Source organism: Onychostoma macrolepis, chromosome 14 (assembly GCF_012432095.1).
Source record: "Onychostoma macrolepis isolate SWU-2019 chromosome 14, ASM1243209v1, whole genome shotgun sequence".
NCBI lineage: Eukaryota > Metazoa > Chordata > Actinopteri > Cypriniformes > Cyprinidae > Onychostoma > Onychostoma macrolepis.
The window spans coordinates 18171315-18194878 of NC_081168.1; the positions used below are offsets into that span (position 1 = coordinate 18171315).

Genomic DNA, 23564 nt, shown 5'->3' on the forward strand with positions numbered 1-23564 from the left:
CATAAATGTAAAAAAACAAGCAAAAACCAGAAAAATGTTTTCGCCACTGGCAGGCAAGTTAATTTTGGACCCTGCTTGCAACCGAACAGAAAAAGACCTCATGCAGCAAAAGCGAAAGCAGCGCAGAGCACAGCAAAATCAACATGATGGTCGGAATGGACACACAAGCACTGGTTTAGCTATGAATAATTCAAAAGAAAAAAAAAACATGAAAAAGTTTTGCTTAAGCACAAAAAAGCTAATGCCAATCAAGCTAGCCATCCTACAGAGAGGGGGCTACTGGTGCCTTAGAGCAAGGGGACCGTGCAAGGGTCTGTGTGCTAATGCTAATCTAGCTCTACTCTGCAGTGAGCGACGCCCGGTGGACGTTACCTGGACAGGTGGCAGTGCAGGCACTTTTCTGGACACTCTGGCCCTCGCAGGACGTCCCGCCGTTCAGGGGAGTGGGGTTGGTGCAACTCCGGCTCCTCTTCTGCCACCCCCGACCGCAGACAGCACTGCAGGCCGACCAGGTGGCCCACGTGGACCAGCCACCGTTCACTGCTCGTGCGCCCAGTGCAAAGGAGAGGGGGAAACGAACACAGCGAGTCAGGATTACCCGACAAGCACGAGGATGATAAACAGCCACAAACATGAGCTCTGTGCTTAAAGGCAGGCCACGGGGACAACGGCAACACACGAAAGCTATGTTAACGTCAAAAGTTATCAACACTACGCTAACTCTAGTGTTGATTTGAGGTAGTTGTGTAGCAGCTGCCATTGTTGTTGTTGTTGTTTTTTTCATTCAGTCTAGATTCGTGTTCATTTGATGTTTACACAGTTTCTGTGTCAATGAAACAGCACTTATCGTACACTAAGAACAAAGTACTATTTGTATGCTGATATTAAAGGTACGCCACAGAGGATTCCTTGTTTATTTTTTCTTTAAATGAATTATTCAGCCAGTACATAAAAAGCATTAAGAACTGAACTGATCTCTTTTAATTCAATTAACAAATTTTTAATTAAGGTAGCAAAAAGGATGCAGAATTGCAATTACAATTTAAAGGAAGCAGAATCAAAAAACTAAAATCCATGTAAATGTCATTTTTAACTAGAAAACAAAGGTTTAAAGGTTTTATAGGCCTTACAAAAAATTGCTTTATTGCAAATCTGTTGTAATTGTATGTTTCAACCACAGAGGGCAACGGAAAGACTAAACTTCTATAGGGTACATTTAACATGCAATGGCTGCATCCGAAATCACATACTTCGCTACTATATAGCAGGCGAAAACAGTATGTGAGCAGTATGTTCAGATTCACAGTATTCACAGGAGAGGATCTGAGAATGGCGGTAAAGCATTGCAACTGACGCTGGAAGGTCACATGACAATGGCAACATTACAAATATAGTAGGTCTGGATTTCATTCATAATACATGCATTCATACTATATAGAAAACACTTTTTAATGGCTGCAAAGTAATTACTTATTCAAAAGAAAAACATGCTCAGAGACAGTGTTATTTCGGATGCAGCCAATATTTCCAAATGGTGTTGTTTACTCTATAATTTGCATTTCTACTTATACCAATTTTACTTATTTAGGTTGATTTGAGTACCAATTGCTATAGCACAGTAGGCAGGCATTATTGCATTAACAGAATGACAGAATAACCAGCCAATCTGACATGTTTATATGCCTGCATTTTGCCATTCCCCAAGTCTGAAACTTCATAGGTTTATGTCACTTGTATATTAGAAGGGGCAGTCACACTAGATGATATGATTTTTTTATTTTATTTAACATATTACAACTAATAAGAAATCAAAATATAATAAACATACAATCTACTCCACTTTGCTGCAATGCTACAAGCCTGCAACTTTAAAGTTTGTGTTCTCATAATTCAGCTAAGAGGTCACACTGTGATATATTAATCTTTTATTATACAAATTCTTACGTCATAGTTCACCAATCTTGAACTTTGGAACACAGTGAAATGCAAAACATTTTTGTTAGAGCTTGCATTTGTAGTTTTCAGCACTTCCATGTGTGTAACTTTATAGTCAATGGCATAAAAATGTAGTGTGACCACCCCTAAATGCATTATTTCATCTCCTGTTTTGTAATATTTGTTTACATTTTGTACTGTTATTTATTCTCTCATACAAATTGCTTGATGCTTCTGAAAAAAAAAAAAAAATCTGGATGTGGTAACAGAACCAAACATAATTTTCTTCGGTTGCCCTTGTCAAGTCGCAACACTATCAGTCAATCACCCTTTATAAGCTGTATATTAATAAAAGTCATCGCTAAATCTACTGAGCAAACTGGGTTACACATGGGGGGTTGGATGTCTTAAAGGAAACAGCCTAGATTTCATCTGACAACGTTCACACAGGGTGTATATTGGTTTTCTGCTCTACACCGATACACAGTATGGTTTTTATGGCACCAATATCCTGGCTCGTGAAATGCATAATCCTGCAAGGATTCCACAATGATCCCAAGTCCAAAGTTCATGCAGGGTTTTTAATCAAGTTCCCAGCCTCCTCACTCTTGGTGGGAGAATTCAGAGCAAATCTGATTTCTTCTTCCCCCGGTAACTCATCCGATTTGTTGTCCTGAAGCCTTGATCGGCGGTCAGACTCTATATTGTGCCTGGAGCTGCTCGGTAATTCTGCTCTGGTCAGACCGAATCAATTCTTTAGCCTCTCTTCTACCACTGATTGCTCACCACGAAGAAGGAAATTGCGCAGCAACTCGGGTCTTGATTACCTCTTAGCGCACCGTTGTGTCAAGTCAAGTCCAGCCTTGTTAAAATTCATCTCGGCCTCTGTCCAACAGTACTAATAACAGCTCTCACACCACCTATGGTTCAGCCAATAAGCAAGCCTGCAAGACTTCAAATTAGTAAACTGACATTTTAATGTGAAGCCATGGGGAAAAAAGAATAGCATAAAGGACCATGCCTAATAGTTCTTTTGATCAAAAGGTATTCACAGGGAATTTTTCTTTAATTAATTTCTACAATGGTAGCAAATTGCTTGGGGAACATTGCACAATTTGAAACCTCCAAATTGTAAGGCGCTGCACCTAGCATTCATGTGCCATTTCTCTTTTTCCCTGTGTGAGAGCTTTATTGATTGACAGCATAAAGAGCAAACAATAGAGCGAAAATGTTCTTGGCTCACTTTTGCAGAACCTTCCATCAAAATGTTCCCAAATTAGGCAATTCGAACAAAATGCAACAACTTATCTAATCTCGCTTTGTCTGATAAATAATTGTCAGTTTAGTTCCCCTATTAAACACAACATGCTGATTGCTCTGATTGACTTGCAGTCCCTGTATTAAAAAGTATGTCTGCATTTATTCCTGTTTAATGCAAATCACACAGCTGTCCCTTGACTTATTATCTTTAAGCTAGGCTTCATAATAAAACAAATACATTATCTCTGACAAAAGAGTTCAGATTCTCCAGTGTCCGTGTCCGTCTGTGGTTTAGGAGTATTCTCAGTAGATCTGTCCCAGTACTGTACTATGTGTCGTGTGTGATTGACTCGGTCCGGATCAGTAGAGAGCGTGTACAGGGTTGTAATGCATGCTACCTTTAGAACGGCGCTTGTCCTGGGACCCCTCCGGGGTTAGCGATGCTCTGCCGCTGTGCATTTTAATAAAGGTCAGCTAGCTTATAAACCCCATTCATTAGTCACTTTCTGCCATTAATTCAACAAGCCCAACTACAGTGTGAGTGTTTGTCAGCTCTGCTGAGATTTCTGAGACACTGTCTGGCTGCTTTGCTCCCAAATTGATATGTTTTAATGTCGCTGCAATCATTCACAGCATGGACAATTTTTAGAGGAGCTAAGCTAAAGCTAATACGAAGTAACAACAAAATGTGGCCATGCTGTAATGCTTAGTTTTAAGACAGCTACAAGAAACATAATGGCCTCAGATGTATTTGGACACTTAAGCCACATTTAAAAAGTGCATGTAAATATATGTTATAAAATGCAAATGCATTTATATTTATATTATGTAATAAAATAAAGAAAATAACATTCATTTTCAATAAAATTATTCAAATGACAGGGTCCTGACACTTTCTGACCAATTGCTGAGCACTTTGTTTTCTAGTTAATTGTGACTGAAAAAAAAAAAAATCATTTTAAAAGGTATCACTTTTTTGATGTACATCTCCATATTTAAAGAAAATTATTCACAAAATTATGTGGAACGACTTGCAAAACAACTTATATGTTGCTGTTCCAAAAAAAAAAAAAAAATTATATATATATATATATATATATATATATATATATATACTGTATATATATGTAAGGGATAATCAACGGCTAGCTGTGCATTAAATGATTTGAATGCATGACGTGGAGGCGAAGAACCACCCGACACGCAGTGGAGTGCATTCAAATCGTTTAATGCACAGCTAGCCGTTGATTATCTCGTTTATGCCATGGTCATTTCCCAGCATTCACATATTAAAGATGTTAACAATATTTGTGCTGCAATATTTGACCGGAACGATAAAAATTATGGTTATTTTCGTCTGTATTACTATTAAACTGTAACTGTATGTTACTATGATTACCAATGTTTATAGGAAACGCATTAATATAGAACGTGATTAAACTGACCTGGAACAACCTGTGCAGTTAAACGAATTTAATCAACACATGCCAGCCAATCAGAATCGAGTATTCAGACAGACCATGGCATATATACAGGGCCTAAAATTAACACTCGCTAAGCGCCAAATGCGAGTGAAAATCGACGTTGGCGAGTAAATGTAACAGTGTCAGTCGCTAGTTGGCGGGTAAAACTTTTCCAAAATATAACAATGCAATGTAGTGAGAACAGCCAGTTTTAAAAGGGATTCGCTGTTTCTGACGTAAGCGAGTAAAATAATCTTTTCCGAAGACAAGGTCATTGTGATTAGCTGTTCTAAGAGCGAATCAAATACGTTAATAGAATACAAAGGGGCTGATAAGGTCAGAGCAGTGTGATGGCCCACTTGTGCCTAGACACAATTAGGTTCTAATAACTTTTACCAGAGAAGATATTGCTGATTCATTTCTGAAGATTAACTTTTCCCTTCTTTATCCTTCATAACTCAAGAATGTGATGACACATAGGCTACCTGGGATTTCGCCGTCTAAAAGGTGCAGTGAAGTAGGCTACGTTTGGCTGTACTCAAACACCGATCTGCTTAGACAGCGCACCAGTAGCACTTCAACAGACGAAAACACACTCAATTATGTCAAAATATGTGGTTTTGGCGAGTTACCTCGTAAACGTGGTCTTAAATGAGTTATAAAGTCTTAAATGACCGTAAAGAGTTTGGAGAAGATGTGTGTCAGATCCGCGTCATGTGCATCAGGTTTTAAAGAGACAGCACTGATTTTAAAGTAAAACCTGCTGAAGTCTGTCACTGATGTAAATCAAAGAACAAAAAAAAAAAAAAAATTTAAATCACTCGACTGCTCTAGAGATTAATCTGTATAATTTATGTATAAACAATTTATAGTTTATGTGAAGATTGTTTTAAAATCACTTAATATTTCAGAGCCTATTAAATGTTAACAATAATTGCTTTCAATTATACTGTAATGTTGAATGGCTATAATTAATAGGTAGAATTGAGGGAAAATGCATTTAATAGAAACACCAGTAGCAGTATTGCTATCAATAGGCCACTTAGTAAAAGGATGCCATTAAAACCATATTTAAAATATACTATCTTTGTTGTTTCTACATTTATTTGGAGGTTCAATGTGAAATTATGACAATATTAATATGCGATTAACCATGATTAACTACAAAAAAATTAGATTTTTTTTTTTTGATCGACAGAAAGCACTAATGTTAACCTTTTATAGATTTTAGATTTCAATTTAATTTCTAATTTTATAGGTCCCCCCAGAAAGAGATCAGGATGGCCCCCACCCCCTTGGCCCCTTTTTAATTTTCAATTCGATAATCCAGCCCTCAAATGAAGCTAATTGAATAGCCCTGCTCTAATCCATTAACGGAAAAAATATCCGCACCACATATGCACTGCAAACTGAGTATGTGTGAAACAGGCGTAACACGATGGCCTGCTCCGTTTGCCAAAAACATGCAAAGGACAAGAATCTCAACGTTTTTTAGGGACAAAAAAAGAAAAGATAAATCAATAAAGAAATAGTTTTTTTTCTCGTAAGTAAAGGACAAATTAAAAACATTGTAAATACGTTTAGTCATTGTAGTAGTAACGACTGCCTGTTTTTGCAAAAAGAGTTTCATGGCCGGTAAAAAAAAAATCACCGGCCATTGGCAGGTGTGGCAAAAAGTTAGTTTTAGGCCCTGAGTATATATATATATATATATATATATATATATATATATATATGTGTGATCACACTCACAACTTTCTCGTCTAAAAAATAGAAAAGATTGAATTAATTTCCATGTTTTTTCAGGCCTATAAATAAATAAATAAATGGATAAGAATAAATAATGTTCAAAATCTACTGAATGGAGACTACAGATAGTGCTGTTATAGTACAACACTGATAAACTTTGGCAAAGCAGTAAGTATATTTTGTTCTCAAAGTCTGATCAAAATAGAGTTGTCCATCAAAGCTAGCCTAACTCTCTTAGTAAATTACCCCTGACTCTGGGTCAAAACCATTCCAAACTTTTGTCAGGCTGTTGAAAGGTGAAGTCCATTTATCTGTGACTTAAGAATGGAACAAAGTATGAGAAGAAACACACCGTAGACAATCACAGTAGCTGAGGAGCTCTTTCGTCGAGCCACAATGTTCTTGGCCACGCAGGTGTAGTTGCCTGTGTCGGCCAGGCGGGCTTGTTTGATGATGAGATTATGGTCCACGGTGATGAAGAAATTGGGGTCAGTCTTGGGGTCGATCAGCTCCTCGTTTCTCTGCCACTCCACCTAGAGATATACACAAGAGAAAACATTTCACAGCTTCAATCTGGCTCAAACGGATGGAAAACACTCTGTATGCTCCCGGATCCAGCGGCCATTCTGGGCAGCTCCCAAAGACCCTGCCTGGGCTGAAGATGTAATATTTTGGCAGGCACTGCATGGCAGCACGGGGCAGTAGAAAAGTGGATTAGCATTTTTCTTTCTTTCTTTTTTATTTTATTTTATTTATTTTTTGTACAATAAAAAGAAATTAGGAAATCAGAACATTTCTTTAGCACTTTGAAATCAGAAATAGAACTAAAAGCAGGACTTGGGATTATGATAATACTTTGGTAATAAAGAATAACGTTGATTATCACAGAAAGTAAAATTTATATGTAATCATATAGTTTCACTTTTCTGCTTTTAAATTGGGCAACATTCATTGCGAGAATTAGCTTCTATTGTAACTATGATTTATAATAATAATTAATAATATCAATCTGATGAATTAGTCAAAATTATTTATCATAGTAATTATAATTATGCCAAAAATGCTGAAATTGTATGAAACCAGGAATGTTCTTTTGAAATTGACTGAAAAAAAGAATGAATGAAGTCAAACATGCAGTATCAGTCACGTTGGTAGTGAAATGGTGGTGAAATTGGACTTGAATATTTAATATGACAACATAGCACAAATACGTCGCTGCTGTTAGGTTTGGAAGTTTGGATGACCATTTTGAGCTGTAACAGCTGGTCACAGACTAGTCTAGTCCTGCACCAGTGCAAAAATACATGTATTATTAATGGGACTCCCAGAGCTGCCAAATCACATTGTGTGGTTCCTCATCCAAGTCCAGCTCATGGAACAGACAGAAAATGGTGAAAGACGTCAGATCTCTGGCTCGTTGGTATATTTGTGAGAGTACATTAATGAGAGGGATAATTAGCAGAGCTGTTGGGTGTTAACATGTTTACTTGTTGCTCTCACCTCTGCAGGAGGAACACCTTCAGGAGGATGACAGCGCAGAAGGACTTCCTGATCCAGTGCCACTTCCTTACCCAGCGGTTCCTCCTCAAAGTTCTTCCTCAGATCTGCAGAGCAAAATAATTATATTTATCTGTTATTAGGTGCATTTGGAACATATATGTTCAAACTTATCAGCACAACTGTAACTAAAACATAAGCTTCCCGATGTGCATAATAAACTAAAGATAATGTAATAGTTGCATATGCCACGCAATACGCAAAAAAGCACAGAACTTGTAGTGCACAGTATATTTAATATTAAACATGTTTAATAATTAGTGTAACATTAATTTGGTTAGTATTCTCATTCAATGTGAGTATGTGTTCTGACATGCTGTGCATATGTGTGTATGATATGATGCATTATGCACAACTGCAATTGTGAAAACACTATTTATTCAGTTATAAAGTACGAACATGGTTAAATATGACTAGCTCTGGAATGAGCAATATTCAGTTAGTTAAAATGTATGAGACTGAACCTGCATGATAAATGCATGAACCTGGGTATCGTGCATTTAAAACAAGTTCATTTCATTAATACTACTACAGAAATCTTCTGTTTTATTTTTGCATCACTGACAAATTTGCATCAGGTTTATTAGTTTATGTTAAAACTGTAATCCAAATGTACATACATTTTATTTTCAATTCAAATACATAAGTCTTAAATTCAGGCCTTTGTGTGTGTGTGTGTAGACTTTATATAGACACAGATTTTCACTTTAACACCTTTAGTTTTAAAATTACTGTCAGTGTGAAGAGGGCATTAATCAAAAGGGAAACCACTGAGATTTTAAATGGATTGCATGTTGCCCTTTTTTCCCTATGGGCTCACAAGCCAAAAATATCGACTAAAATCCTCCAGTAGTCATAAAGTGGATCAGAATGTGTACATGTATCACCAGGAAGGTAAACTGCCAAACCATTTAATCTAACATTATCTGTGTCATATTTAGCAATGTTTTTTTTGGGGTTCAGAGCTCCTCCATATATAACTCAGGGCTTTGTTTGCACCGTGTACGTTTACCAGGAGCCGTGAGCGGCCTTTCTCTCTTGGAAGGATCCATATCACAGACCCGAGCGCTTATTAGACCCTGCTTGGTTGCTTCAGAGAATGGTTGTCTGCAGCCCCCAGGCAAAGCATCAACAAAGAGGAATTGCATTATCTTCCTCCACTACTCGATACCGCACCGAGGCTGTGGTATCCACACGACCACCCACTCTACCTAAAACCCCTGGGACAAGTGTTGATGCGAGTCGAATTGTATTTGCTTGTCAAAATTGCATTACTCTTGATGGAGGGCTTTCTTGCCCTCCTGACTATGGATGGCACAATTTCAAAACAATATTTGCATAAACGTTTATAGCTGTTATGACACGAAAAAGCTTTTGGAAGAAGGTGTCCATTGAGACAGCGGACTTGTCTTCGGTTCAGATGCTGGGGAATAAAATCTCTCTCAATAACGACGGCACTGCCAGTCATTTCGTTTCCTCAAAACAGATGTCATGCCTGTCTTCACCAATCAGGCCTTGGCAAACATTAAGAGGTGAAGATGGGGTCTTTGACATTCGATTTAATTAAATAGGATTTAATGGGAATAGGAAAGGCACAAAGGATTAGATGGCCATCAAGTCCTGAGATGACATTGTCATGACTTTGAGAGGAAAACTCTCAAACGAAAGGGGTTTGTTAAAGGAATATTTCACCCTAGTGCGATTACAATGAATGGGGACTAAGGCTTTCAAGCTCCAAAAAAGATTGAAGCACCATACAAATGACACAAAAGTGGCCCATATGACTCATGCGCTATATTGAAAGTGCTCAGAAGTGCAACAGACTGAAAGTTATGTAGCACACAAAACGTTTGAACCACTTTTACAGTACCTTTCCAGAGCGCCTGTTCGCTGTAATCATTCTTGGGTGAGCCATTTTTTTTCTTCTTCTAAGGGGAGCATTCCTTTAAAAGTCCTTCTCATTACCCAAAAGTAAATCAGAGGTGAATCTAGATAAATATCTATTATCAGAATATTTTTAACCACCATACTGAGACAAATCCCAAATCAAGTTTAATCGCACAATGCTTTAATCATTGTTTTAGACAAAATATATACTGTCTGTATACACATGACTGTATTGTATCTTCTTTTAGACACTACTTTAAAGTAAGGACGTCTTCTCCTCTGTTTTGTGATGACGTTTGTTCTGAGTGAGGCGGTGCGGTGGTGCGGTTTCCTGGTGTTTAATCACACAGAGATATCAAAACCACCAGGCCTCTTGAGGCAATTACAAAGTGTTACATTGCAGATTAGCAGATTTCCTTGCCACAGGCTCTTCCTGATCAAACTTCCCAATCAAACATTAAATAAGTCATATAAAACCAACAGAATCAATCAGCCTTGGGGAAAAAATGGAACATAAGTGGTTAGATTGATTGGCTAAATGGAATTCCAAAATAACTTTTAATAGAAAGTATATCGTTATCAAAACACTCTATGGTGGAGTGATAAAAAACAAGCAAATGCTACTGTGATGTAGAGCACTTTAAAGACATTAGGGACAAATTAATTTGGTTAGACATGCTTTTTACCAAAACACACTGTTTGCACAGTATTTGAGTATAAAGGTATTCAAATAAATGGAGTTAACGTCTATGGGAGGAAACACCTGTTAAGTATTGTGTTTTCCACTCACAGCACCCATAGAGATCAGCTATTAATGTTAAATTTGTCCTTTCAGGGTCTGTTTTTTTTAGTGGAAGATGGAAATTTGCTTTAAGCCGTGATTCTCAGTTGTTTTGCTTTGGGACTGAGATTTTACATAGGGGATGAAATGATGTTCATACCAACATTTTATTTAGTTCAGTATACAAAATAACTAACTAAATAAATAAAAATACTGAAATTAATTATTAGTATTTTATATTAAGCCAATAACTGATGGCACAAAACAAATGTATCCGTCTAAACCCATAATCTGGTTTCTTGTATTGTGAAGTTTCTTTGAATGCACAAAATTTAATTTCGGTAATAACAAGAAAAAATACTGCAAATGTTTTCTTCCAGTTTTGTTGATAATCACTCAGTATGTTTTTTTTTTTTTTTTGGTTTGTTTTTTTTTTGGTTTAAAACATTTATACATTTATACAGCAAGGATGCATTAAATTGTAGTAAAGACTTTAATATTGTTACAAAAAAATACATTTTAAATAAATAATATAACATGGTTTTTACAAAAATCACAACCGTTTTCAGCAAGTTTCAGCAAATCAGCATATTAGAATGATTTCTGAATAATCATGTGACACTGAAGACAGTGTCACATGATGCTGAAAATTCATCTTTGCCATCACAGGAATAAATTATAAAATAAAACAGAATAAAATAAAATAAAGGAACAGTTATTCTAAATTCTGATATTATTTCACATTACTGTTTTGCTGTATTTTTTACCAAATAAAAATAATAATAATAATAAATAAATAAAAATATTACCATCTCACTCTGGAATATAAATATTTATTTATTTTGGAACTGTATCTTTATTATATTTTTATTATATCCGCATTATGCTACCTGATTAGTTGCAATTTATTATTTGCATTTATCCGCCTCCCAGCCCCTCTCCCCCCCTCCAATCCAGATCAACACAGACCTGTGAACATTTTGGGGAAGCCTCCCTACCAGTTAAGAACAACTGTGCTCACATTTATCACACCATCACAGATTATAAAACGGCATTCGGTCAAAATGTTTGTGTTCTAAGACAGCAGAGCTGAACTCACAGGCGATGCGCACATATGCCTTTTGGCTCTTCTGGGTTCCTGTAGTGCTCCAGGCCACACACTGACACCAGTAATCCTCCAGACCGAAGATCTTCTCCACCTGCTGTCTGGAGATGTCAATCTTCACCTGCATCACCGGCAGTCCTGGGACCAAACCAGACAAAGCAAACATGTTCAGCTCAGCGTCATTGACAGAGACAGAGAGAAACAGAAACAGTCCTTCAACTGAAGCGAACTGAGGCCCTTGTAAAAACTGTTTATTTGCGTCAAACTTGCAGTTAATGTGTGGCAAATTAGTTGGCAGAAATTAGCAGCTCTTTACTGGCAGTGGTGCATCAAAATTTATCACAGCTGTCAGACTTTTCACAGACGTGGTAAACTGTCCACTGTTTCCAAAGGTTTTTTGCAGGTTCACCATGTCCAGTGAAGAGCTGCCAACCATTTGAGGTAAGGTGAAACAAATGAACAAACTAAGTTTTGTGCAGATAAACATTTTTGTTGCTTGGCTAATTCATGGAATACTGACAGATGATTGAACGCTGTCACAATCATTGTTAGCTAAATGCAGGAAGTGTATGACATATGAAACCACCTCGAAATAGAAAATCCCAAACTCTAATACGCTTTCTGGGATGAATTAATAAATAAACAGATATTAATATTTATGTGAGCTTCCAGTGGGAGATATTTTTCCTGGTTACTCAATCTGTGCGTTTCCATTCAGACATGAGTGGCTAGGATTATCCCATCAAAGCTCAGAAGTCTTTTGTGAAAACAAAAATTAAAAGAGGACAAGAAAAAAAAAAGAGGGATGAAGTGATAATTTGTCAGCTGCAGCAGGGTGAATAATGTCTATACAACTGGTGTGAAGTCATCCAACAAAATGATTCATTTTCAGCTGACAATTACAAATGAACATCATCAGAGTTAACCAACACCAACAACACATACTGTGTAATGCATAATAAAGCTCTCTTTGAGGATGAAGGGAGGGGGTTAGACAAAGATCATTTTTCTTTTCATTATCTCTGGACCATCTCCTCAACCCCTAAGCCTCTCTGATATTTTCTTCCATAGCTATCGCTCATCTCAACACGAAAGTGTGACCTTGAAGATGTCCACATCCCCTCAACAACCACCTTCCTCCTAATTTCTCCCATAATCTCTCTCCCTCCAACCTTGTTCATCCCTTTTTTCTCCCTTTCTCTCGTTTGGCTTGTAGGGCCCTATGAAATCAGTTGGATTTTTTCCCAAATTCCCTTTCATGTTTTTCCAAATTCCATTTTTTTTTCAGTTTTAATTTTTCTGGATTCAGGATTTTTTCCATTTTGAATTTAGAATTTTTCTAGACTTTTAATGGATAAATTTAAGTTAAAAAATATATATATTTTTAAGGCCCTATGAAATACATTTTTTTTCTTCTCACATTTAGTTTTTATTTTTAGATTCTGTGTTTTCCATTAATTTTCTGGATTCCATTTTAATGGTTTCATTAAATGTTAATAATCAAAAGCATAATGTGTTGTGTATTTAATTTTTTCTGGTAAAAAAATACAGGTAAATACATTTCTGGTAAATATTCCAGAAAAAAAAAATATTTATGGTAAATAAATAAAAAAGGTTTCAGTGATCATTTTATTATTATTATAATTATTAGTAGTATTAAAAAGACATATAGGCCCACAACATCAAAAATACAGCAGTATATTTCATTGTACACATGGGGCACTTTTTATCCCTGTGTTCACCAAACCCATCTTGGTGTTTGCTGCTAAAAAGCTCATTTTTTTAGTTTCATCTGACCATAGAAGCCAGTCCCATTTGAAGTTCCAGTCGTGTCTGATAACTGAATATGCTGGAGTTTGTTTTTGGATGAGCTAGGAGAATTTTTCTTGAAACCCTCCCAAACAACATGTGGTGATGTAGGTGCTGTTTGACAATTTTTTTTTTGAAGGTTTTCTGACCCCGAGACTCAACTATTTTCTGCAATTCTCCAGCTATGGTCCTTGGAGAGTCTTTAGCCACTCAAACTCTCCTTCTCACCGTGTATTAGGACGATATAGACACACGTCCTCTTCCAGGCAGTTTCGTAACATTTTATGTTGATTGGAAATTCTTAATTATTGCCCTGATGGTGGAAATGGGAATTTTCACTGCTCTTTTCTTAAACCCACTTCACTAATTTGTGAAGCTCAATTATATTTGCTGCACATCAGCGATATATTATTTGTTTTTTCTCATTGTGATGGATGATTAAGGGAATTTGGGCTTTGTTTTCCCTCCTATTTATATTTCTGTGAAACAGGAAGCCATGGCTGGATAATTTCATGTTCATGCTCAAAATTGTGAATATGAATGGGAATATACTTCAGAGATATTTTACTCATAAGAATTTCTAGGGGTGCCAATAATTGTGTCCAACGTGTATTTGAGAAAGTCGATATTTTTGGCCATGACTGTATATATATACATATATATATACATACATATATATATGTATATATATACACAGTATATATTTGACATTGAAAACTTATTGATTGATTGCTTCATCAAAAATGCTTGTGCATCAGATTTCTGGGCATTTCAAATCCTGTTATGTACCTAATACAGTGCATTTTTGAATTGATTTTTGTGCATGATATGAACATTCTAAATAATTGTGTGATACCATTCAAATGTTTAAATAGATTTTAGTACAACATGTATGCCTTCAATTGCTCAAACAGATTTCTACCCATTTCAAATGTTTTCTGTTTATCATAGTTGCATTTGAACTCATTATTTAATTTTTATTTTGTGTGTGTGTGTGTAATTAAACATTTAAATAATTAGCGTTAAGAAATGTTACACAATAGGTGAGATCAAATGTGTAAATCTATTTTAGTCCATATCTGGACATTCAAAATTGTTTCACATGTTCTTTTGTGGTGCATCATAGGTACATTTAAAAACATTCAAATCAATGTTTGGGTACAATTAAATGTTTGAATAGATTCTTGGGCATCATTCCAACATTATAATAGATTTTTTGGGCATCATTTGAATGTTTGAATATATTTTTAGAGCATGAGAGCTGCATTCAAATTGATTTTTGAACATCATTTCAATGTTCAAATATATATATATATATATATATATATATATATATATATATATATATATATATATTTTGCATCAATGGAATAATCATCAAGAAAAATCTGAACTGCCCCCAGTGATGCCAAAATATGGTGTCTAGGTTGACTGTACACTAGGTTCTGAACTCATACTGCACTGCATGAGCAGTCAAGCATTTAATGTCAATGCGTCGTAATAAGCACAAAACCACATTCTGCAATTAGCTGTGGTGTGGTCAGACGCTCAGGCAATGTGACAGAAATGCATCATTTCAAATCCTGCTGGTCATTTGAGTTCTTGCTCCAACCTGTCTGTCACAAATCAATGTACATCACATCCATCACCACTTGGCAGAGAGTCTCTGGGAGGAAAGAAATAGGACAGCACAGAGAGCTTGTGTCTCACTATCTTGGCAGACATTAGGAGCACATGCAATTACTGTTAGATTTAAACCACCCTCCAGTGTTACTCAGGGCGTCAACATCAAAATGGACCTCTCAGGCAATCTCGCTCTCCTCTGACACAACGTCTGGACTTTAATCCTCGCTGATGGCTCGAAACACTTTTGCAACGGGTCAGAAATATGGGATTCAATGCACAAATCTCTAATCCAGACAAAAATAAGTGCACTGAAAATAACACACTCTCAATTAATTGCTCCGCTCGCATTGCATTTAATTCAGATTGCATAACCAATTCAATATGAGCGGAAATAGTTATGATATTAGACCACTAAAAGGGGTGATTTCTTTCAGAGAACGTAATTATCGTTCGCATTAAATCGTAAAATACAATTAAGGGAAACAGGCGTAGTCCTGAAACAGTCAGAGGAAAAGCTATCTTAAACACTGATTGTTTTATTAATTGCTTTTTGTTTCTTTTAGCAGCAATTACCCGGATTTCTGACCTCATATTCCCTCTGCGCTTCATGACGAACCGCTGAGGCCACCACATTCGGTTTCGTTCACTTTTGTGAATATGCCACATGGCCTGCACCGCTACTCAGGCATGAAAATTCACTTTTCCTGCATGACAGATTTAGCTGCATGATAGGCCAGGATAATACTGTAATGCAGATTTGTATAATGAGTAATTAACCGAGTATGAAGTCTTTGACTAGGAACACCATTAAAACCTTCACCCCTGAGCCCTTGAGCGAGGTCACTGTGGCAACCCTCCCTTTGGGGTCTGAGAGGTCACACGGTTAAAGAATAATTGACTCTAGACCAAGTGTCACACGCGAACACCCGCTTCCAATACTGTGTGAAACCCCCACAGACGGAGGAAATTATTCCAAAATGAAGACACATTTATTAGACCCTGAAAGAAAAAAGGCCCTGTGGAGATGGGATCGTAATTCTGAGTTATTGCTTTATGCTTTTGTCGTGTTGCATGTCTGCATACTCAATACATGCGGCACACCTTCAAAATTAATTGTTAAAAATTCATAACCCGTCCCATTTTTCTACGTTGACATCTAACAAATTATTAAATACAGCCGTAAAAATTCAGAAAAAGAATAATAATGATGCTGCTTTCCATTCTGGGGTGAGCTGAACCGAGTGCATTTTTCATAACAGACCACAAGGTCAGCTAGTTCCAAGGCATTTCCCAGAATTCAATGCATGCATCATAAGGAATACTGAGAATGAAGAGAATTAAAAAAAAAAAAAAAAAACCACAGAAATACATTTTCCCCCATTTTTTTCTTTTTCATTTTAAACTTACAGATACAGTGTTTTAAAAATGCAACACTCTGAGAGATGCTGAAAAAAATAGTGAGACTTTATGCAAACATCAGTCTTTAACTCATGAAGTTTTATTTTTGGTGAGCTAAACCTTTAAAGCCAGGGCCCACTAGAGGGCTTCAGCAAACTTCCATGACTAAAAAGTAATTAATAAAACATTTTAAAACAATCTAACTCTAAATTAAAATGCTAAAAATGTCAACTGAAATGTATTTCTCATATAATATTATATCATAATATAATAAAAAAATATAAATAATAAAATAAGTTTTTGAAGAATATTCTGTTCTTTAAAAAATATTCCTAGTACTCTGTACTCCTATAGCTTCTGTTAATGCAAAAATTACTAAATAAAATAAAATAAGGTAGCAAGCAAAAATAAATAAATAAAGTTATACATTTCTCAACACTTAGGCCTATTGAAAAAAAATAAATAAAAATAAACAAAGAAAAAAACCTGCCATCATCTATTCACCCTCATGTTGTTCCAAACAAGAAAAGATACCAAACCAAACAAAATAGTTTCTAGACAAAATTACACTTCTCAAAATATCTTTTTGAGGTTTGGAACAACATGACAGCAAGTAAGTCAGCATTTTCATCATTTCAGTCTTAAACTATCCTTTCAACTGTGGTATTTGTAGAAAGCCTAGAGTCTCACAGGAAAAACCATGGATGAGATGTTTCCTCCAGGGAACAAGCAGGGTCCTGGTCGGATTCGACGGTGCATTTATAGTAGAATCCAGGGATATGATAACATCCCGTTCCGACACACTACACCATAACTTTATCTTAGTCCCAGCGTGACTTTGCAGTGACTGCTCTACATATTATTGCAGCGGCGAACATCTGTTCCTTGTGTCTGCACCAACAGCTCCCAAAAGAAGCAGCAAACGCTGCTAGAAGAGTGACTAGGTGGCAAAGGGATGCATTATTCAAGTATGTTATCCTTCCAAATGTGTGAGTAACAGTTCTCATTACTGTTATAAAGGACTTTTATTATGAGGAGAATGAGGCTGCTAAATCAAACAGCATGTGTGTGTCTAGAAATACAGACAAGACTCACAGACCCGCAGTGACATTGCTGCTCTTATTCTCTTGTGAGTCGATGCGGAGGCTTGACTGGCGCAGAGACTTTTTTTTTTTTTTTCACTCACACTTGTTTTTGCTGCCGGTGACCTCAATTCCACGGGGGTCATTTGCTTATCAAAGGCGCAGCCCAAAACTGGCAGGTTGGAGTAAGTTTTCATTGTGACCGAGGAAATTCAATTAGGCCGCATCTAGAGTGCGAGAAGCTAAGATTCATCAATGGGAGCTGGGATTAAGGGAGAACTGACTTACACTAGAACAACACACAACTATCAGTCAGAAGGTCAGTGTGTGGCCTTTCTATTTTTCTATTGGCTTGGAATATAGTGTCACTCTCCGATACGCTGAATCTTACAGATAATTGCCTCCATCACCTGTATGGACACACTAGTGGCAATAATGATGTTTATCATTAGTGTCGAATTAGAGAGGTAAATACGCATTTAAAAAACATTAGTGTTTTGAACTGTGTTGAATAATGTAATGTTTACCATGTTGTTTGACAAACATATCACTCTCTTTCAATGCATTACGCTCTTTTCATTACCCGTTATCACTTCTGGACGTCTGAGCTCTGAAACAACGGCCAAAGCTAGAGAGGTAAACAAACAAATGAGTAATCAGAGCAATTCGAAAAATGTCATTAAAACACTGACAGAATTCAGAGCTGTGCACCGACACATCGAGCCATGATGCTCTTGAGGTCAACGTGAGTTCACATCTGCCTCTTCTGTCTTCTCCACTCTTCTCTCCCTCATTCTTATTCCAAAAACAATTAAACAAATTAAGCTAGATTACATTAATATAAATATTAAATTAAATAAAAACAATACAAATAATGAAACAATAAATAAAATAATTAATTATTTAATACACATGCTTAAGTTCGAATCTGACCAAAAATAAATAATAAATAAAATAAATAGATAGATTAAATAGATGTATACAATTTTAAAATTAATAAAAATTCTGAAACAATAAAATATGATATTGGATTTCCGGTTATGGAGTGGTACTGAGAAGACGCGAGTTAACAACCCTCCTATAATTTTGAATATAAATCCTTCGAGCTCACTTAAAATTTTTATACATCCTTTGTTATTTAATGCACAAAAGTCTAACAACCGAAATGGCACTGAAAAAGAAGAACAGAATTCAAGAAATAGTGAATAACGAGACTCAAGAGATGTCGCAGGATTCTGACTACGCAGATGAACTAAAGGAGGTAGAGGAAGATGATGACAGCGAATCTACTAAAGGAACCGAGTTGAAACCCAGCAATGCAGATGTGTTACAAGCCATTAAAGAAATGCTTTCCTGCTTTCCTGTAGCTCAAATAGTAGAGCATGGCGCTAGCAACGCTAAGATCATGGGTTCGATTCCCAGGGAAAGCAAGAGCTGATAAAATGTAAAAACTGTAACTTGAATGCAATGTAAGTCGCTTTGGATAAAAGCGTCTGCCAAATGCATAAATGTAAAATGTAAATGGACAAACGAGTTACGAGTAAAATTGATGATGTTATGTCAGCGGTCAAAGAGGTAAAGGAACGCGTGAAGGAGGCCGAGGAACGCATTTCTGGAGCGGAAGATGAAATCGTTCAACTTAGTGCTCGTGCAAACTCCCTTGAATCACAAGTTAAAAAACTGACAGAAAAGGTTGACAACATGGAAAACAAAAACAGACGGAACAACCTGAGGCTGGTGGGTTTACCGGAAAAAGAAGAAGGAAGCGATGCCTGTTTTAGAGTTTTAGATGCCTGGATTCCAAAAATATTGGAATTGGATTCGAACACATTGGTAGTTTTGGAATGCGCACATAGAGTGGGCCCACAACGAAATAAGGATGCTCGGAACACAAGACGGGATACCAGTGCATCACCAAGAACACTAATAATGAAGTTCCTAAACTTCAAACAAAAAGAACAGGTGCTTAGAGTGGCCAGGTCCAAGGGGATTATTTCATACAAGGAACACACTCTTCGCTTTCATCCAGATGTTTCGGCTGAAGTTCACAGGAAACAAAGAGCTTACGATGGAGTGAGACAGAAGCTGCGAGAGAGAGGAATCGGTAAACACAGGATCATATATCCCGCTCGTCGGCTTCTTACTCACCAGGAGAAATCAAGGGTGTTTGACACACCGGAGGCGGTCGAAAGCTTCATTGAAGGATTAGAGACAGAATAAAGGTGGGCTCAATCCATCTGGACTATTAAAATCCTGAATGTAGGTTTAAAATAACCATAAACTATCCCTTTTGTTGTGGAAACTCGATAGTGAATCGAGACCAATTTAAAAATAAGTATGTTCAGATATTATTGTTCTCTGAAAATGTGAAAAAGTGTGTTTATAGTTTAATATAATATGTGAGAGTAATGTTACAAATAGGGTTGTGATGATAAATATAGACGCAGAAGTACCTGATAGTTCCTCACAGGTGTGTGGACCAATCAGCGCCATATACAGAGTGAAAGGGGTGGGGGGGGGGGATCAAACGCAATAGTATGGACGCTACTGGGGAAATTGGGGCTGTTGTTGAATGTTCTTTAAGTGTGTTGTTCATGATTTTTTTATAGTTTTATTTTTTGCTTCTCAGTATTTAAGATAGTTGAGTTTGTAAAAGGCAAAATACCTCTTAATAGGAAATGTAAAAGATCATGGGGGAAACAGGGAATGTGAAATTTGTAATTGCAGAGGATTGGGCAATATTAAAAAAATAAAGCAGGTAATGGATAGGATCAAACAATTACAAGCACAAGTAGTTTTTCTTCAGGAAACCCACATGGTAAAAAGTGAGACAATTAGGATTCGTCGGAGATGGCAAGGGCAAGTTTTTGCTGCTTGTCACACTTCTAATGCGAGAGGAGTAATGACTTTAATTCATAAATCAATCCCAATACAGGTTCAGAGAGTAACTAAGGATACACTAGGAAGATACATTGTCTTAACATTTATGGTGCAAATGACGACAATCCCACATTTTTTAATGATTTGTATTTGTTAATTGCTAATTTGCCTGGATACTATCTTATGGCAAGGGATATGAATTGTGTGTTAGATCCTACTAAAGATCGTTCAACAGGGATTGATAAAACACCTACTAAAGCCAGGAAGGTGATACAGGAATTTATGAAAGATCTTAATTTATTAGATGTTTGGAGGGATCTTAATCCTGCAGCGATATCATATTCCTGTTATTCTGGTATGCATCAAACATACTTGCGTATTGATTATTAACTAATTTCTGCACAATTGCTTAACAATATAACAGATTGTAGTTATCACAGTATAGTCATCTCTGACCATGCAGCGGTATCTTTATCATATAAAACTACAAAATTCATAAAAAATCCCCCTAAATGGCGTTTTCAGATAGGATGGCTTCATGACCCAGAGTTTGTATAATATGTGGGCAAACAAATTGATTTGTTTTTTGAAATTAATAAATCTGAAACATCTACTTTTATTAGATGGGAAGCATTCAAAGCTTTTATTCGTGGACATATAATTGGGTTTTGCAGTTCAAAAGCTAGGAAGTCTAGACAAGAAATGAAACAATTAGAAGATCAAATAAAAAAATTAGAAAATAATATATTCCAGAAAACTACAGATATAGTGGAAGCAAAAGAGAAATTATTTTTACTCAGGTCTCGATATAATGAATTGTCAGCAAGTAGAGCAGCTTCAAAAGTTTTAAGGTTGAAACAAAATTTTTATGAATATGGAGACAAAACAGGACGGTTGCTTGCTTGGCAAATTCGACAACAACAAACAGAGCGTACTATCACAATAATTGAGAGTTCAACTGGAAATATAGTTGACCCAGTAGAGATCAATGAAACATTTAGAACTTATTATGAAAAACTCTATAGCTCAGAGTGCTCACTAAATGTAGATATCCAGATGCAATTTTTAGATAGTCTAAATATACCTCAGATTTCAATTGAAGAAAAAAACAAATTAGATGACCAGGAAAAACTAACACAAAGTGTGAAAATATGCGCCCAATTAGCTTGTTAAATTCAGACACAAAAATATTAAGTACGGTTATGGCTAAGAGGTTAGAAGGTACATTATCAAATTTAATAGGAGAGGATCAAAATGGTTTTATACAACGTAGGCAAGGATTTCACAATGTTCGAAGAGTCCTAAATATTCTTTATGAACAGAGGGGTGAACGAGATACTGCTCTACTATCATTGGACGCCGAAAAGGCCTTAGATCGGGTTGAATGGTCTTATTTGTTTGATTTATTGGTCAGATTTGGTTTTGGTGAAAAGTACTGTAGGTGGGTTAGATTACTTTATAATAGTTCTACAGCAGAAGTGTTGACAAATAATATTGTTTCAAAACCATTTAGCATATCAAGAGGGTGTAGGTAAGGTTCTCCCCTTTCTCCTCTTCTCTTTGCCATCTCCATCGAGCCTTTTGCAATAGCAGTAAAAAAACATGTGGAATTAACAGGCATTAAGATTGGACAGATAGAACATAAAATTGCGTTATTCGCTGATGAACGACTTAAAAAATGTTCACTAAATTCATTTGGAATAACAGATGTTCCAGACTCCGTCTAACACTTCTATATTTACCATATGATAGAGGAGGTCTACAGTGTCCTAATTTTCATTTGTATTATTGGGCTGTGCAACTTAGAACAATTATGTTTTATTTTTTTATCTCAGGACTGCCCATCTTGGGTGATATGGAATCGGCTGCCATTAATTCTGGCCTGCCTTTAAATTTGTGTTTATATTCCTCAGAATTGAAAGATCTTAAAAAAAAAATGTTTTCAATCCTATAGTTATAAATATGATAGCCGTATGGTTTGATGTGAAAAAATATCTAGGTGCCTTCTATCCTTTATCTTGTTTTAGTCCCATTTGGGCAATGAAAAATTTAAACAAGGCAGATTAGACGCAGGTTTCAAGATTTGGGCTGACAAGGGCATTCGAAAGATAGCAGATCTATTTGTTAACAATACTCTTATGTCATTTGAGGAAATAGTTAATACATACAATATTCCTACAAAACATTTCTTTAAGTATTTACAAATAAGAAATTTTGTCCTCAAATCACAAAATAATTTCCTCGATATGCCACCATTGTCTATTTTGGAAAAAGAAGTGACAAGAAATTGTTTTAGTAAAGGTTTAATTTCTTCATTATATAATATGCTGGTGTCAGGATCAAAGGACTCTTCAAACAGTAAATTGGAAGCTTGGAGTTCGGATCTTAAGGATGATATTCAGATGGAGGACTGGATGGAAGCATGCAAGGAAGCTCAATCACTAACAATGAACACACGAATGAAACTGCTACAATATAAATGGCTGATGAGGATTTATATAACTCCAGTTGTATTGCACAAATATAATGAAAATATCCCAGATACTTGCTTAAGATGCAGCAACTTTAAAGGAACGCTATATCACTGTATATGGGAGTGTGAAGAAGTTAGGAATTTTTGGAATGAAGTGAAAGGAATGATAGAAAAGATCCTTGATGTTAACACTGTCACCTTTAATCTTTTTATTTAATTTATATCCTAAGGAGATCAAGTTAAAAAAGACGGAGTATATATTTATAAATATATGTATTCTTCAAGCGAAACGGCTTATTTCTTTAAACTGGAAAAGTATATATGCACCAAACATAGGACGATGGCTGAAAGAAATGGTATCAAATGTGTTAATGGAAAAGATAACTTATATACATAATTTTTGATGGAGTTTGGGGACCTTTCAAAATGTTTTTAAAATGTGGTGGAGTTGGAAATATGTTGATAGAAGACTAAAAAAAAAAAAAAGAGGTGATATTGTATATTAAATGTAAAATACTGAGAAGGTTTTTTTTGTTGTTGTTGTTTTGTGCATGTTTTC

General features: G+C 36.1%; 1 protein-coding gene across 4 annotated transcripts in view; it reads right to left on the reverse strand.

The window, feature by feature from the left end:
• unc5a (unc-5 netrin receptor A) overlaps positions 1 to 23564 on the reverse strand; it is a 202191-nt gene that overhangs the window by 63890 nt on the left and 114737 nt on the right. For 2 of the 4 annotated variants that reach the window (XM_058797404.1, XM_058797403.1), the window contains exons 3-6: positions 11732 to 11875; positions 7908 to 8011; positions 6760 to 6940; positions 373 to 540 (exon numbers count right to left, since the gene is read on the reverse strand). In XM_058797404.1, coding sequence (XP_058653387.1) covers positions 373 to 540; positions 6760 to 6940; positions 7908 to 8011; positions 11732 to 11875 — 597 coding nt within the window. The remainder of the gene's footprint in view (positions 1 to 372; positions 541 to 6759; positions 6941 to 7907; positions 8012 to 11731; positions 11876 to 23564) is intronic. The other 2 variants (XM_058797407.1, XM_058797405.1) reach the window with 1 other exon arrangement.